At 40.3% G+C, this 17,214-nt stretch overlaps 1 protein-coding gene across 1 annotated transcript in view; it reads left to right on the forward strand.

Annotated features, from left to right (window-relative positions):
• Rint1 (RAD50 interactor 1) overlaps window positions 1-17,214 on the forward strand; it is a 31,297-nt gene that overhangs the window by 12,262 nt on the left and 1,821 nt on the right. The window contains exons 6-12 of the mRNA XM_010634029.3: window positions 75-224; window positions 833-989; window positions 3,654-3,764; window positions 3,861-4,086; window positions 4,910-5,047; window positions 12,638-12,837; window positions 15,965-16,179. Coding sequence (XP_010632331.1) covers window positions 75-224; window positions 833-989; window positions 3,654-3,764; window positions 3,861-4,086; window positions 4,910-5,047; window positions 12,638-12,837; window positions 15,965-16,179 — 1,197 coding nt within the window. The remainder of the gene's footprint in view (window positions 1-74; window positions 225-832; window positions 990-3,653; window positions 3,765-3,860; window positions 4,087-4,909; window positions 5,048-12,637; window positions 12,838-15,964; window positions 16,180-17,214) is intronic.

Genomic DNA, 17,214 nt, shown 5'->3' on the forward strand with positions numbered 1-17,214 from the left:
GGCACTTGCTTTCAGATGTATGTTTGGCAATTGTTGGCGGCACTGCACTAAAATGCGTGTTTTTTCTGTTCCAGTGATTTTGAGGAGATTTTAATCCAGCTTCACTGGCCATTCATTGCACCTCCGCAGTCTCAGGCCGTGGCTGTGAACCGGCCTGCCAGCAGTCCTGAACTCTGTGGCAACCTGGAGACGCTGTTTTGTCAGCTGCTGAAACTACAAACCTCGTATCTTTGTTGGAGTGGAAAACTAACTAAAATTTCTTTCTAGAGTGGATTTGTAGTTAGAAAGTTAAACTTGTTCAAAGTGGCCAGAAGGTGTGGCCTGTTCTCTCATGAAGTTATGTATAGGGGCAGGAGGGCCACTATGGAGTTCTGAGATGTGCTGGGTGAGGAGGTGCACTCCTGTCATCCCAGCACTTGGGAGACTGAGGCAGAAGGATCCACGTGAGTTTGAGGCCAGTGTGGGCTATGTAGTGAGTTCGAGACCAGCATAAACTACATAGTGAGACCCTATCTGAGAAACCCAGAAAGAAAAGAATTCTGAGACACGCAACTGACCCAAGTTCACATCACATATAAATGGAACAAATGAGCAGGTGGGAGAAAACTTAGCAAAGCATTAGTTTAATCAAATGAAAATGTAAATTTAATTTTTTACTACTACTCTATTTTAGGAAAGATTTACAGATAAATTCTAATAACATTTTTCTTCACTTACAGAATTTGTGTTTAGTGTAGATTACATATCTGTATTATAATTTTGTACTGATACCTTTGTTGGGAAGAGTTATTGTGTGTAATGCTTTAGTTTCTCCTTGACTTGACTATGTCAGAGATGAATTACTTACTGAGCCAGAACAACTGCCAGAGAAATACTGTCTCCCTGCGTCACCTCCTGTCATCCTGCCCATCCAGATCATGCTGAGTCCCCTCCAGAAGAGGTTCCGTTACCACTTCCGTGGCAACCGGCAGACTAATGTCATAAGCAAGGTGTGCTTTGCCAGCTCTTGTGTTTGTTCTTGCTTTGGCCTGCTTCCTTTCCTTTCCTTTCCTTCTTTTCTTTTCTCTCCCCCGTCCACCCTCTCTCTTTCTTTCTGTATGGGTCAGGATCTCCCTATGTAGCTCAGTGGCAGAATGGTCCTAGGTTGGATTCTCAGTATAATCAAAAAGCGCCTCTGTTCACATTTCTGTTTTTCCTACCTTAAATTGCTAGGACATATCATTTAACCAGTTTCTCAGATTTGCCTAGAGTATGCTATAGCATGACCTGCGGCAGGTTTTACAACTGTTTGCATATATGTTTCACTGTACAAATTGCTCCCGCAAACTTACAAGTATACAACAGACAAGCAAATACCAGAAGATGGGAGAGCATTGGCTTTTTTTTTTCTTTCTTTCTTTTTTGGCTGTACTGGAGAATGAATTAGGGCCTCACACATGCTAGGCAAGTGGCCTACCACTGAGCACCAGTCCTTTTCCACTTTTTAAAAATTTTAGAATTTACTAAGTTGTCCAGGCTAGCATTGAACTTGCCATCCTACTGCCTCAGCTTGTCAAGTAGCTGGGATTATAGGCATGCACCACTGTATCCAGTGAGTCACAGCTTTTGAATAAAGGTGCTAATGTTGCAATCATTTATAGCTATACAAGGAAGATAATGAAATAAATGATGTGAATAGTTTTCAAGAAGTTACTACCAGCATTTTAAATGGGGGATCATATTGGGCATATTGTTGAGATTTTTCTTTAATTCTGCCTGAAAAATTGATCAAATTATAATGTTAGAAATTACTGAAAAATTGAGTACCATCTTGTTTACTCTCAGGTTTTGCTGTAGCTAATACAGTGTATGTAGCAGGGGCTCAGTAGATATTTTATTCTTTCTATCTATCTATCTATCTATCTATCTATCTGTTATCTATCTATCTATCTATCTATCTATCTATCTATCTATCTATTTTGGTACCGGGGAACCAACTTGGGTCCTTGCATGTGAAAGGAAGCAAGGCAGGCAGTGGAACCACTAAGCTAAATCCCCAGCCCTCAGTAGATATTTTAAATATGTTGTCATGTGCCAGATCACTGGGCACCACACGTGTAAGGCAACTGAACTTAAAGGCTTCCTAGAGTTGTAAAGAAGTCACGGGAGAGGCCCTCATGTTTGCACAGGGAGGAGCAGAGTGGCAGTGGGTTTCTTTGTGCACTTACTGGGGCTCCTTTTTTGTATGGAGTTTTGTTGGAAGGAGAATTAAGTAGTGAATGAGACAAAACAATAAACCTGAAGTCTTAGAGAAGCAGTAATAATTTGATGTAAGAAAATTACAAGTTATGTGGCTGCTTTATGCAGTGTGCGTCCACAGACCCACATTCCCACATCCCCACATCGAGCTCCAACAGCACGGTCCTTAAGCCGCGCTGACTCGTTTAGTCTGTTCCCAACATCTCACGCACACGGGAACTTAGTGTTCAGTGTTTTTGAACCCTTGTCCAACAAAACTCAGAATGCTTGCAAAATCATCTCCAGGGGCGATTTAAAACACACCAGGCCTATATTTCCCTTTTTATACCAAAGCCAAAAGACAGTAGAGCATTTGCTTCTTTTTCTGTTTAAAGGCATTGTTGTTTATTTGTTTGTTTGTTTTCTATAATATAGACCAGCCAATTTTTTCTTAATTTGCCTTTTGAAAAGAAAAAAGCAGCTGGGTGTGGTGGCGCATGCCTGTAATCCCAGCACTCGGGAGGCTGAGGCAGGAGGATCACTGTGAGTTCGAGACCAGCCTGGGCTACATAGTGAGTTCCAGGTCAGTCTCAAATACATAGTGAGACCCTGTCTCAAAAACACCAAAAAAAAGGGAGGGGGGCTGGGGATGTAGCTCAGTGGTGCTGCGCCTGCCTGGCAAAGGCAAGGTCCTAAATTTGATTCCCAGTACCAAAAAAAGAAAAAGGAAGAAAAAAAAAAAGAGGAGTAAATAATATTTTTAAATTTTTTGGAATGCTATTTCAAAAGACAGTTTAGGGGGCCTGGGATTTAGCTCAGCGGTTTGGCTGCCTGCCTTGCAAGCACAAGGACCCAAGTTCAATCCCCAGTACCAAAAAAAAAAAAAAAAAAAAAAAAAAGACAGTTTAGGGCCAGGGATTTGGCTCAGTGGTTCTGCCACCTGCCTTGCAAGTGCAAGGGCCCGCATTCAATTCCTGGTACCAAAACAAAACAAAAACAAACGAACAAAAAGATAGTTTAAATGCCATTGCTTCTTGTGGTACAGTACTCATCATTTTACCTATTACTAAAGTGCTAGGTTTTAAATATACATACCTTTTTTCATTTTGCTTCACGGCACTGGAGATTAAACCCAGTCCTTGTGCAGGTTGGTCAAACTGTCTACTACCGAGCTATACCCTTAGCCCCAAAGTGGTATTTTAAGTTCATGAGTGTATTGACTTAGTCACATTATTGGTGTTTGTTATAAAGTGTACTGAGAAATGTCTGCTTATTAAGCCTTTCACAAGCTTAAAGTTCAGAATAGAAATTGTACCTTGCATTTAAGAAACTTTCAACTAATTTTCGTTAGGTATTATGTGTTCATATTTAGAGACATTTAATTATAATTTTCTAGTTGGACTAAAGAATTTAAACCATTTTACCTTGTTCCCCAGCCCGAATGGTACCTGGCTCAGGTACTCATGTGGATCGGAAACCACACTCATTTTCTGGATGAGAAGATTCAGCCAATATTAGATAAAGCAGGCTCTGCAGTAAATGCACGGGTAAGGCACGCGGTCCTGAATGTTTCAGACTCCACCTGTGAGATACCTGAACAATACCTTATTGCTTACGTACCTCACGTTTACGCCTTCCTTTAGCTTGAATTTTCTCGGGGCCTTACGATGCTGGTTCTTGAGAAGTTGGCCTCAGATATCCCTTGTCTGCTGTATGATGACAATCTCTTCTGTCACCTGGTGGACGAAGTGCTCCTGTTTGAAAGGGAGCTTCACAGTGCTCACGGCTACCCAAGCACTTTTGCCAACTGTATGTACATCCTGTGTGAGGAGACCTGTTTTCAGCGATGGTTGACTGTAGAGAGAAAATGTAAGTACAGTGGCCACCGGGTAGGGAGAGATGTCTCTTTGTGTATGGTGTTTTTCTCTACTTTTGGGTAGGAACTAGCCACCTAGATTTTTTTTTTTTTTTTTTTTTTTTTGGTAATGGGGATCGAACTTGGGCCCTTGTGCTTGCTTGTGAGGGAGGTGGCAGAACCACTGAGCCAAATCCCCAGCCCTAGATTTTTCTTGATTTGAGTTTATAGAGTTACCTTCAGAGAGAATCTTCTTTCCTTTTCTTCCCATGAAATTTCAGTTTTTCCTGGCATTATATTCCACACATTTCTACAGTGGACTATTCGAGCCAGGAGACCATACAGCTATTTTATAGATTTTACCACATAGTATTTCTGCTCTTGGTAGAATCTTTTTCGATGTAGCTTGTCTACTCAGCATAAAAATTTTGAAGATTTGTATCCCAAAATGGAACATTTTTAAATACAGTGCAACTATTGGGAGATGGTTTTTAATAGAAAAAGTTCATTACTCCTAGCTGGGTATGGTGGCGCCTGCCTGTAATCTCAGCACTCGGGAGCAGAAGCAAGAGGATCATCATGACCAACCTGGGCTACATAGCAAGCCCTTGTCTCAATTCCCCTCCCCCCAGATAAATAAAATAAAAATTTAATTATCAAAAAATAAAAGAAAGACAGCCAGGATTTAGCTCAGTGGTTCCACTGCCTGCCTCCACAAGTGCAAGGTCCCGAGTTCAAACCCTGGTACAAAAAAAATCATTATTCCTAACAAACAGTGAGTTGAAAATTAGGAATGACTACAGCTCTTTAATGGACATCCTTTTTTCTTCATATCAGTTGCTCTTCAAAAAATGGACTCGATGCTTTCATCAGAGGCGGCCTGGGTATCCCAGTATAAGGATATCACTGATGTGGATGAAATGAAAGTTCCAGATTGTGCAGAGACTTTTATGACTCTACTCTTGGTTATAACTGGTAATTATCAGTTGCTAAGGATATGCCTTTGACTCGGCGTGATAGCACATGCCCGTAATGCCAGCACTCGGTAGGCTGAGGCAGGAAGATTGCTGTGTGTTTGGGCCAGTCTAGGCTACATAGTGAGTTCTGAACTACACAGTGGGACCCTAGCTCAAAAAACAAAAAACCAAAAATAAACAGAATCGATCTGCCTCTGAGCAGGCATGGTGGCTCAGAGTGAAATCCCAGCTACTCTGGAAGTCAGGTGGGAGGACTGTGCCTGGAGACCAGCCTATGGAAGGAACACAGTGAGCCCTGTCTTGGAAAAAAAAATAGGACTTTGTTTTAAAATACTGACTGTTGGCCCAGGGATTTAGCTCAGCGGTGCCGCTGCCTGCCTCACAAGTGCAAGGTCCCAAGTTTAATCCCCAGTACCAAAAATAAATAAATAAATGAAATACTGACTTTTCACTAGGTACTTTTCCTAGTAGTTCATAAAAGTTAGTATGCTGTGGTTATTATCATATCTTCAAATTCAGCTGCTATTTTAGTAGGAGTCTAGCTCATGATGTATTTGGATTTATTCATTTATTTATTTTTTGGTACCAGGAATCAAATTTAGAACCTTGTGCTTGCCAGGCAGTTGGGGCACCACTGAGCTAAATCCCTGGCCCTGGGTTTTTAGTAATATAAGTTAGGACTTAAACATTGGAATAGATGAAGGATAATTTTCTGAATGGTTACATAAAAACAAGTCAGAGTTTAGTTGTATTACCTGAACTCTCTTGCCACTCAAGTTTTTTTGGTTTTTTTTTTTTGTATTTTTTCTTTTTCTGTTTTATTTATTGTCCTTTGTGTTTTGTTTGTCTTTTTGCCATTCAGCTTTACAGGGTTCTTCAGTAAGTGATGACTAACCAACAATTTTTCTTTTGTGTGTGTGTGTGTGTGTGTGTGTGTGTGTGTGTGTGTGTGGGGTACTGGACCTTACAATTGCCAGGCAGGTATGGTCCCACTGAGCTACTTCCCCATCCCGTTTTATTTATTTCTTAAGAGACAGGGCATTGCTATATTGCCAAGGCTAGCATTGAACTCCAGGGATTAGGCAATCAGTGTGGTATGATTCTTTTCATTCTTAAGGGAAGATACCCAGCAAGGGTCTAGCTGGGTCAAATGGGACTTTCAATCCTAGTTCTTTGAGGTATCTCCATACTGATTTCCACAGTGATTGCACCAATCTACACTCCCACCAGCAGTGGAGCAGTGTTCCTCTTTTCCCACAACCCCACCAGCATTTGTTGTTGGTTGATTTTATGATAGCAGCCATTCTTTCTGGGATGAGGTAGAATCTCAGCGTTGTTTTCATCTGCATCTTTCGAATGACCAGTGATGTTGAACATTTTTTCATATGTTTATTTGCTACTTTTACTTCTTTGATAAATGTCTGTTCATTTCAGATGCCCGTTTTGGATTGGGTCTTTAAATTTGGGAGGTCTGATTTTTTAAGTTCTTTATATATTCTAGATAGTAGACCTTTGTCTGAGGAACAACTGGTGAAAATTTTTTCCCACATTGTGGGTTGTCTCTTCACACTGTTGGTTTCTCTTGCTGTGCAGAAGCTTTTTAATAAGACATCCTATCTGTTAATTGTTTGCACTGGTTCATGTACAGCTGAGGTTCTGTTCATACACTCTTTTCTTACACCAGTGTCTTTAAGAGTTCTACCTAACCTCTATTCCAGCCAGTTTAGTATCTGTTTTAATATTTAGATCTTTAATACATTTCAATTTTAGTTTAGTGTATAGTGAGAGATATAGGTCTAGTTTTAATCTTTGGCAAGTTGAAACCCAGTTTTTCTAGCACCATTTATTAAAGAGGGTATCTTTACTCCAGTGAGGGTATCTGGCTCCTTTGTCAAAGATGAGGTGGCTGAGTATGTCTAGAGTTGTTTCTGAATCTTCTAATCTGTTCCACTGGTTCTCAGGTCTGTTTCTTTGCCTGTACCATGCTGTTCTTATCACAGTAGCTTTGTAGTATAGTTTCAAGTTGGGGATTGTGATATCCCCTACCTTGTCTGTATTGCCTTCTATGTCTCTTCTTGTTCCAAATGAATTTTTGGATTGTTTTCTCAAGGTCTGTGAAGTATGATGCTGGAATTTCAATTGAGGTTGCATTGAATCTATATAGCAGTTTTGGAAGTATGGCCATTTTCACTATGTTGATTCTTCCCACCCAGGAGCAAGGGGTGTCTTTTCATTTTCTGATATCTTCTTCAGTCTCTTTTTTCAGAGTGCTGTGGTTTTCAGAGTAGAGGTCTTTGATTTCTTTTGTTAGGTGGATTCCTAGGTATTTCAGTTGTTTGGATGCTATTGTGAAAGGAACTGATTGCCCCATTTCTCTCTCAGTGACTCTGTTTTTCGTGTACAGGAAAGCTGTTGATTTTTGTGTGTTGACCTCGTATCCAGCTACTTTACTGAATTTGGTTATGAAGTCTAGAAGACTTTTGGTGGAATTCTTGTGGTCTTCTATGTAGAGTATCATGTCATCTGCAAATAATGATAATTTGACTTCTTCATTTCCTATCTTTATTCCTTTTATTTCTTTCTCTTGTCTATTGCTGTGGTTAATGTTTCCAAAACTGTGTTGGACAGGAATGGGGATAATGGACATCCTTGTCTTGTTCCTGATTTTAGTGTGAAAGATTTCAGTTTTTGACCATTTAGTATGATATTGGATGTTAGTTTTTCATAGTGGCTTTTATCAGGTTGAGATAAAGACCATCTATTCCAATTTTCTGTAGAGTTTTTATCATGAATGGGTATTAGATTTTGTCAAATGCTTTCTCTGCATCTATTGAGATGATCATATGTTTTTTGTCCTTGGCTCTATTAATGTAGTGTATTACATTATTGATTTGCATATGTTGAACAATTCCTGCATCCCTGGGATGAATCCCACTTGGTCAGGGTGTATGATCTTCTTGATGAACTTCTGCATTCTATTTGCCAGTATCTTATTAAGGATTTTTGCATTAGTAAGGTTGGCCTATAGTTCTCTTTATTGGATGGGTCTTTCTCTGCTTTGGGGATCAAGGTGATGCTTGGTTCCAGGAATGAATTTGGGAGTATTGCTTCCTTTTCAATTTCACTGAAGAATTTAAACAATAGTGGCAGTAATTCCTCTCTAAATGTCTTATAGAATTTAGCAGTGAAGCCATCAGGGCCTGGGCTTTTCTTAGTTGGTAAGTTTTTAATTATATTTTCAATGTCATGGATTTTTAGGTCATCTTTGTTCAACTTTGGTAATTCATACAAATCTAGTAATCTGTCTGTTTCTTTGGTATTTTCCATCTTATTGGCATATAGGTTCTCAAGGTAAGTATTAATGGTCCTCTGGATTTCTGCTGGGTCCATTGTAATTTCACCCTTTTCATTCTTAATTGTATGGATTTGGGCCTTTTCTTTCCTTTGATAAGGTTGGCTAAGGGTTTGTCAATTTTGTTTATTCTTTTGAAGAACCAACTCTTGGCCTCATTGATTTTTTGAATCATTCTTTTAGTCTCCATTGCATTGATTTCTCCTCTGATCTTTATAATTTCCTCCCTTGTATGAGCTTTGACTTTGTCCTGCCCTTCTTCTTCTAGAAGCTTGAGGTTTGGCATCAGGTTATTTAATTGCACTCACTCTGTTTTCCTAATAGGAGTATTCACTGCTATGAATTTCCCTCATAAGACTGCTTTCATTGTGTCCCGTAGATTCCAGTATGTTGTATTGTCGTTGTCATTTAATTGTAGGAACTGTCTGATTTCTTCTTTAATTTCTTCTGTCACCCTTTGGTTATTCAGAACTGTGTTGTTCAATTTCCATGTGTTTATGAAATTCTTTCAGTTTCTTTTGCTATTTATCTCCATTTTCATCACACTATAGTCTGATAATATACAGGTGATCACTTCAGTTCTTTTGCACTTACTTAGATATGTTCTATGAGTGAGTATGTGGTCTGTTTTGGAGAATGACCCATGTGCAGCTGAAAAGAATGTGTATTCTGATTTTGTGGGGTGGAGCACTCTGTAAACATCTGTAAACATTTGTTCAAGAGTTTCAGTTCTAGTATTTCATTGTTTAGTGTCTAGTTGATCTATTTGTGACAGTGGGATATTGGGCCCCCCACTACTATTGTATTAGTGCTTATTTGATTTTTCATGTCCATTAGTATTTGTTTTATATAGTTGGGTTCACTAGTGTTTGGTGCATATATATTTATGAGTGTCATCTATTCCTCTTGGATTGTTCCCTTTACAAGGATGTAGTGTCCTTGGAGCCAGGGATTTAGCTCAGTTGTTCTACCGCCTGCCTCACAAGCACAAGGACCAGAGATTGATTTCCAGTACCAAAAAAAAAAAAAAGATCACCAGAAGGATGTAGTGTCCTTTTTTGTCTCTCTTAATCAGTATTGGGTTTGAAATCCACTTGATCTGCAAAGAGGATAGCTACTTCTGCTTTTTTTGGGTGGGGGGATCCTGTTGCATGGAGTATCATTTTCCACCCTTTAACTTTCATTCTGTGAGTCTCTTTTTGAATTAAGTGTGTTTTGGGGCCAAGGATTTAGCTCAGTGGTTCCACCTCCCACCTCACAAGCACAAGGTCCTGACTTTGATCCTTGGTACCTAAAAAAAAAAAAAAAAAAGACCATCTGACTTGTGTGTTTCTTTTATGCAACATGTTGTTGGATCTTGCTTGTTGCACCATTCTGCCAGTCTAGTTCTTTTGATTGGTGAATTGAGAACATTACCATTGATGGTTATAACTTTTATGTACCGACTTATTCTTGTCATGACTTTTTCTCTTTGTTGGATTCTCCCCCTTTGTGTTTAATTTCTTGTTGTGCCTAATGGATTCATTCTGCTGGGCTTCCTGGGGCTGTGATCCTCGTTGTCTTTTCCTATGATATTGTTTAAAATATTTTGGAGTGCTGGCTTGGTATTCATGAAGTTCCTAAGGTGCCCTTTGTCATGAAAGTATCTTATTTCTCCATCAATATTGAAAGATAGTTATGCAAAGTGTATCAGTCTAGGTTGGAGGCTATTTTCCTTTAGGGCTTGAAATACATCATTCTAAACTCTTCTTCCCTTCTGGGTTTGCGTTGAGAAGTCTGCTGTGATTCTGATAGGCTTCCTTTGTATGTGATTTGTTTCTTTTCTCTAACTGCTTATAGAATTTTGTTCTTTCATTGGGTTTCAGGAATCTTAACTATTATATGCTTATGTATAGATTTTTTTTATCATGGCTAGTTGGAGTCCTATATGCCTCATTTTTCTGTATGTCATCGTCTTCTACTTTAGATGTTTTCTGCCATTACTTCTGTAATCAGTGTTTTTATATCATCTGTACTCTCTTCCATTGCTTCATTGACTTTGATCAGGCTTATGTTATTTTCCTTTGCATCGTCTAGCAGCTGCTGGATTGATTTCTTGTGGTCCCTATTTTTAAGAAATTTTTATTTTCCTGGTCACTAATTGCAATCCTATCTTCTATACCTGAAATTATGTCTTTGCATTGGCTCATTCTGCTACATAAACTTTCAGTGGGGTTTTTAATCTCCTGGAAATCTACTTGCATCTGTTTTGTGGATTTCAATTGTTTACTATGTTGGGATTCCATCATGTTCCTCAGCTCCTCTATTTTTTATTTTTTAAATATTTTAATTTTTGTTTTTTACCCTGCAGGGGTTGAACTTGGGTCCTTGTACTTGCAAGGCAGGAACCAGAACCACTGAGCTAAATCTCTGCCCCCGCCTTTTAATCTGTGTCTGCTTTAAATTAATCATGTCTGCACTATGGGCACAATCTCTGCTGTTATCTGAGAAATTATTTCTGATTTCATTTTTCACAGATCCTCTTTTGTTGCCAGTTCAGGGAGTCCAGGTGGTTGAGTATCAAGATTGTTCCATCTTATTTCCCTTTGGATTTGCCTTAGGTGATCTGGAAGTCTGGTTTTGGGACTTGTTTATGTGTCTTCTCATTTCAACAGATGCAGCCTCCTGAGCTTTCGTTGAGGTAACTTTTTGCTCACCCAGTAGTCTTCAATTCTCCGCAAGCCACTGAGCAGCCTTTTCTCTGCTGCTCTCTAGTACACCAATTCTTGGCTTCAGAATGGTGGCCTTCTGGATCCCTGAGCTCACCCGTTGTCTGGGCAGGCTTCTGGCTGGGCTCTGAGCACACTTGGGATGGTATCTAGGTGTGCCTCTTGCTGGGGGCCTCTATGTACGTTTTTTCTGGGAGGGCCTTTGGCTGGGGGCTGTGCTTCCCAGTTCCCATTGTCTGCGCAGGCTTCTGGCTAGGGTCTCCACGCACTTATTAATCGTATAGGGGCGAGCCTCTGGCTTTTACTTGTGTGCCTGTGTAGTTCTTTTCTAGGTGGGCCCTGGGCTGGGTGGGTGTTCCTCAGCTTCTGGGGTCAGGGCAGATCTCTGGCTTGGATTTGCCTGCAGATGCACCAGTCTGGATGATACCGCTGCTCCCTGGGATCTGTGCAGAATCACTGATGCTCTAAAAGTTTTAAACTTGTGTCTTTTTTTTTTTTTTTTTTTTTTGGTACCGGGGATTGAACATAGGTCCTTGCACTTGCAAGGCAGGCCACCAAACCGCTGAGCTAAATCCCTGGCCCTAAACTTGTGTCTTTTAAAAACTTTTTTAGCATGCAGTTCTCTTTTTTTCTGATCATTTCTTTACATTCATCCAGGCAGGGTAAAATCTTTTTAAGATTTCTAAACATTAAGTAGGATAATAAAACAGACTCTCAGTTAGCCATTACCAAAGTTCCAAACAATTTTCTATTCTGTTTCATATTTTTTTCTCCCTCTGTATTTTGTGTGTGTGTGTGTGTGTGTGTGTGTGTGTGTGCGTGTGTGTGTGCGCTTTTGGGATTGAACACAAGGCCTTTGCATTGAGTTACACTCCCAGCTCTTTTACATGTTTTTTATTTTGAGATAGAGTCTTTCTAAGTCTACTTTATCATCCTGGGCTCAAAACTGCATTCCTTCTGCCTCAGCCTCCAAGAATGCTGGGATTATAGCCATAAGCCACCATGTCCTGCTTCCCCTGGAGTATTTTAAAACATTTCAGATATCAGGTTACCTGTCAATCCTTAAATATGTATCTTATTTAATCTTTCCTTTATTTAAAAAAATGCCATTTACTTGTTAAAGGAACAGCTGTTTTTAAATATAATGTCCTCATATATCTTTTTAATCAAAACTTGAAAAAAAACTTTAGGCACAATTTACATACAGTAAAATGCACCACTCTTAGGTGGACTGATTGAAGAGTCTGGACAGACTTGTGAAATTCATATCCTTAGAGCTTAGAAAAACTCATACTTGGGCTGGGGATTTAGCACAGTGGTTCCACCACAGGCCTTGCAAGTACACGGTCCTGAGTTTGATCTCAGGTACTAAAAATAAATAAATAAATAGATAAATAAATAAATAAACTCATACTCAAATGGTCAGTTGATCTTTTTGACAAAGGAAGCAAAACAGATTAGTTGGGGAAACCTGTAACTGTCACGGATGCTACCCAAAAGCCTTGTGTTGCATTCGCTTTCTCCACAGACAGGTATAAAAACCTCCCTGCAGCCTCCCGGAAGCTGCAGTTCCTGGAGTTACAGAAGGACCTGGTGGATGACTTCAGGATACGGTTGACACAGGTGATGAAGGAGGAGACCAGGGCCCCACTGGGCTTTCGGTACTGTGCAATCCTCAATGCTGTGAATTACGTCTCGGTGGTGCTCGCAGACTGGGCTGACAACATTGTGAGTCTTGTGCTTGTACAGTAAGGAATGGAGTAGGGATTTGGTGCTGGCATGCCTTTTGAAGTGTTTATTGCAAACAAAAATAATGCATGTTAGACAGAATCACCATGATGCCAAACGGGACACTTTCTTAGGCAAATATCAAATAGTTAAATAATACTGATATTTATTTATTTATCTATCTAGTGGTTCTCAGGATTGAACTCAGGGCCTGAATTCAGTTCTGAGCTATATACCAGCATTTTAAAAATTAAAAAAAATTTTTTTTTCAGCTTTAAGTTTATTGGTACATTTTAGGGATACAGTACAGTTACATTCATTGTTGGGATCTTGTACCTCTACATGACAGGTCTTGGCTCTCATTTTTTCCTTGTCCCTGCCCTCCCTTCATCCCTAAAAATTTTTAAATTTTAAGATAGGGTCTCACTAAGTTGCTATTGCCCAAGCTGGGACAGAACTTCTGAACCTCCTGCCCCAGCCTCCTAGAGTACTGGGATTATGCCCATCTTAATGCTGATGTTTTAATGAATTTGATCATTGGACGAACAGGGATAAAAATAGCTCAGTAATAGAGCACTTGCCTTGCGTGCTTGAGGATCTAGGTTTGATCCCCAGCAAATACCCCAAGACAAAACAAACAAACAAAAAACCCCCACAACCTTTAGTTAGAAAACGAAAGAATAACATTTGATAACTGTTTTGTTTTTGGAGACTGGATCTCACTATGTAGCCCAGGCTGGTCTTGAACCTGGAGCCATCCTACTGCCTTGGCCTCCCAAGTGCTGGGATTATAGCACATACCACCATGCCCAGCCCTAACTATTGATTGTCTTCAAAATATGACCAGTTATTGGCCAAGGCTGGTGGCTTATATTTGTAATCCCCACTATTCAGGAGGCTGCAAAAGGAAGATTGGAGACCTTGCCTCAAAATTTAATTAGGAAAATAAAAGGCTGAAGATGTAGATTAGTGCTCCCTGGTTTCAACTCACAGTATCACTAATAAGTGAATTAATTTAAAACATTTTAGGAGCCAGGCATGGTGATGAATGCCTGTGATCCCAGCATTTGGGAGGCTGAGACAGGAAGTTTGCTGAGAGTTTGAGGCCAGTCTGGGCTACATAGTGAGTTCAGGGCCAGCCTGAACTACAAAGCAAGACCCTATCTCAAAAAACAAAACAAAACAACAACAACAAAAACCACAAAAATTATTTAATGGCTGGTTTTGTGGCTTTGTGGTGCAGTGCTCTGCCTTGCAGCACCAGGCCCCGGGTTTTAGCTCCAGCAGCACCTTCCACACTCAGGACGAAATGCTCCACGTGGCTATCAACCAGTTTATCCTAGGAGCTTTTGCACCAAGCTCCATCCCCAGCCCTTTGCAGTTTTTGAGACAGGGTTTTGCCCAGGTAGGACCTGAACTTGTTATCCTCCTGCCTCAGTTTTCCTCAGTGCTGGCATCACAGGCATGAGTTACTTTACCTGGCTAATTAGGGTTTTTCTGTAAAAATGTTAACTAAAATACATGTGTGTTGTCATTCTGCTGAGCAAGGAAAATTATTTCATAAAATTAATAGAATAATGATCAGTGTGTTTGTTAAGTCAGCTAATCAGCATACATTGATTCATTTTGTACTTTTCTGTGAAGTGTTTCTAATTTCAGTAAGTACTTTATTTTTTCAGCCCCCACACTGCTAAGCTTTTTCAATAGTCTGAAACAAACGTCATTCTTGTTGTTATGCCAGATGATCTAAGAAGAGACTCATTCAGGAACAGACTTTTAGCTTGATTGAAATTATTTGTGGAACATCATTAACTACCCGACTTAGTGCCATAGTCTATTGAATTAGGCATTATCCCTTCCCTTAGAAAATTTAAAAGCTGACGTTGAATTATCTGGGTCCTTTGTCAACAGAGAAAACTAAGCAAATTTCAGAGTTGACTCTTCAAATTCTGAATGAATTCTGTGCCCTAGCATGGTTCTGTCGGTGCTGATTGTCTTAACATCAAAAGTCCTTTAATTATTTTCACAGTTCTTCAATTCATGAATGTTTTAAAAGAAAATCATTAAAATTGTTGGGCGTGGTGATGCACACCTCTAATCCAGCTCTTGGGAGGCTGAGGCAGGAGGATGGCAGGTTTGAGGCCTGCCTGGGCTACATACCATGAGTTCAAGGCCAGTCTGGATTGTAGATCGAGACCCTGTCTCAAAAAAATAAATAAATAAAAAAAGCCAGAAAGCTAGGTATAGTGATGCACACCTGTAATCCCATCAAGAGCCTGTCTCAAAACAGCAAATAAAAAGGTCTGGGGATTTCGTTCAGTGGCGCCACACCTTCCTCACAAGTGCAAGGTCCTGAGTTTGAAAATAAATAAATAAACAAACAAATAAATAAATGGAATGCTTGGTTTGAAAACTCTGGATTCAATTCCCTATACTGCAAAAATAAATAAATAAATTTCTAAAAAGCTCATATAACACATAATTAGGGGGAAAAAAACAGGCAGAGTTCACTTTCCATTCATTTCAGACACTCTGCTGTTATCAGATTATACCAAACCTGAAATATCCACCCTCACTCAGAATTAGGGATTTTTCAGGGGGAGGTGACAGAAACCTCATTCTGGTGGGTGGGTAATGCACTAAATCAGGCACAGCCATGTTGATGTTCGTTTCTGGTTGCACTGCAGGCAGGCTGTGAACATGTGGCCCTCAGCAGCTCTCAGCCCATGAGGTCTGTCCGTGATCTTACAAGGACAGTGCCTCTTCCTTGATCTAGAATGGCTATGTAATAGAATATTTTTACAAAGAAATGAAACACATATTAACTCATGTCACAACATGGACATACCCTGAAACATTATGCTACATGAAGTAAGCCATTACATGATTCCATTCACACAAAATACTTAGGATAGGCAAATCCAGAGACAGATTAGTGGTTGCACAGGGCGGTGTGGACTAAGCCTGCAGGATTTTTGGAGGCTTGAGGGTGGTGGTGGTAATGAAAACATTCCATATTGTGGTGATAGATTTGCTGGAACCATTGACACCTACACCAGTGAGCGCATAGCCATTCACCTGGTTACAGGAGTGTGTTAGTGACCATGATAACACATTTTTCTTTCAGTTTTTCCTGCAGCTTCAGCAGGCAGCGTTGGAGGTGCTGGCAGAGAGTGATGCGCTCAGCAAGCTGCAGCTGGGACAGCTGGCCTCCATGGAAAGCTCCGTCTTCGATGACATGGTCAACCTCTTAGAGCGCTTAAAGCACGACATGCTGGCCCGTCAAGTAGACCACGCTTTTAGAGAAGTTAAAGAAGCTGCAAAGCTGTACAAGAAAGAAAGGTGTCTTTCCATCTAAGTCAAATGCCAGTGTAGTCTGGGTCAAAAGGTGGTCCATGCAGAATTTTCCAAGTTGTCTAGTCAGAACCAGGGGTTGAATCCAGGGCCTCACACACTAGGCAAGTACTCTACCGCTGAGCTATATCCCAAGGCCTTTCTTTTTAAATTTTATTATTAACTTATGTGCTTATTTGAGACAGGGTCTCACGGTGTAGTTCAGGCTGGCCTTGAACTCACTACAAAGCCCAGGCTGGCCTCAAATTCATAGTGATCCTCCTGCCTCAGCCTCTTGAGTACTGGTATTGCAGGCATGTATCACCATGCTGGACATTCTCAGAGTAAACTAACAATTTGGCCCTCAGCTGGCTGTAAATATAGAGCACCAGTATATGCCCAGGGCTGCAAGGCCCAGCCTGTCACTCATTTTACAAAGTAAAGTGCTCCTGTGGTACCCTGTATGTGTTTGTGTCATGTACCTTCCTGCGCTACCATAATTCCTGAGGGTGTGTTAGGCCCACTGAAGGTGTACTCCCTGCAAGCAGTATGGTCCCTGCCACACAGAGTGCTATACTCAGTTTGGCAGTGTTATTAGTCCCTGTTGTTTTTGTGAAAATTAGAGCATGAAATTAGCTGATATCTTAAATGCTAAAAATACATTTTAAGTTTGTATCAGTAAGTTATATATTAAAACATGGGGATTTTTTTCCCCCTGTGGTGCTGGGGATTGAGCCCAGGACCTTGCACATGCTAGATAAGTGAGATACTAATGAGCTACCCACCAGCTCTTATCTTTGAGATAAGGTCTCACTAAGTTCCCCAAGCTGGGCTTGAACTTGCAATCCTCTTGCTTCTCTGCTCATATTCAAAATACTTTTTAAAAAAACTTTTCAGGGCCCAGGGATTTAGCTCAGTGGTTCTGCTGCCTGCCTCACAACCTCAAGGACCTGAGTTTGATCCCCAGTACCCCCCAAAAAAATTAAATAAACAAACTTTTTGGAGAAAGGGTCTGTGTAGTCCAGACTGGCCTTTTACTCACAA

The sequence above is a fragment of the Fukomys damarensis genome, unplaced genomic scaffold, assembly GCF_012274545.1.
Source record: "Fukomys damarensis isolate Sample0158 unplaced genomic scaffold, DMR_v1.0_HiC HiC_scaffold_4, whole genome shotgun sequence".
Classification (NCBI taxonomy): domain Eukaryota; kingdom Metazoa; phylum Chordata; class Mammalia; order Rodentia; family Bathyergidae; genus Fukomys; species Fukomys damarensis.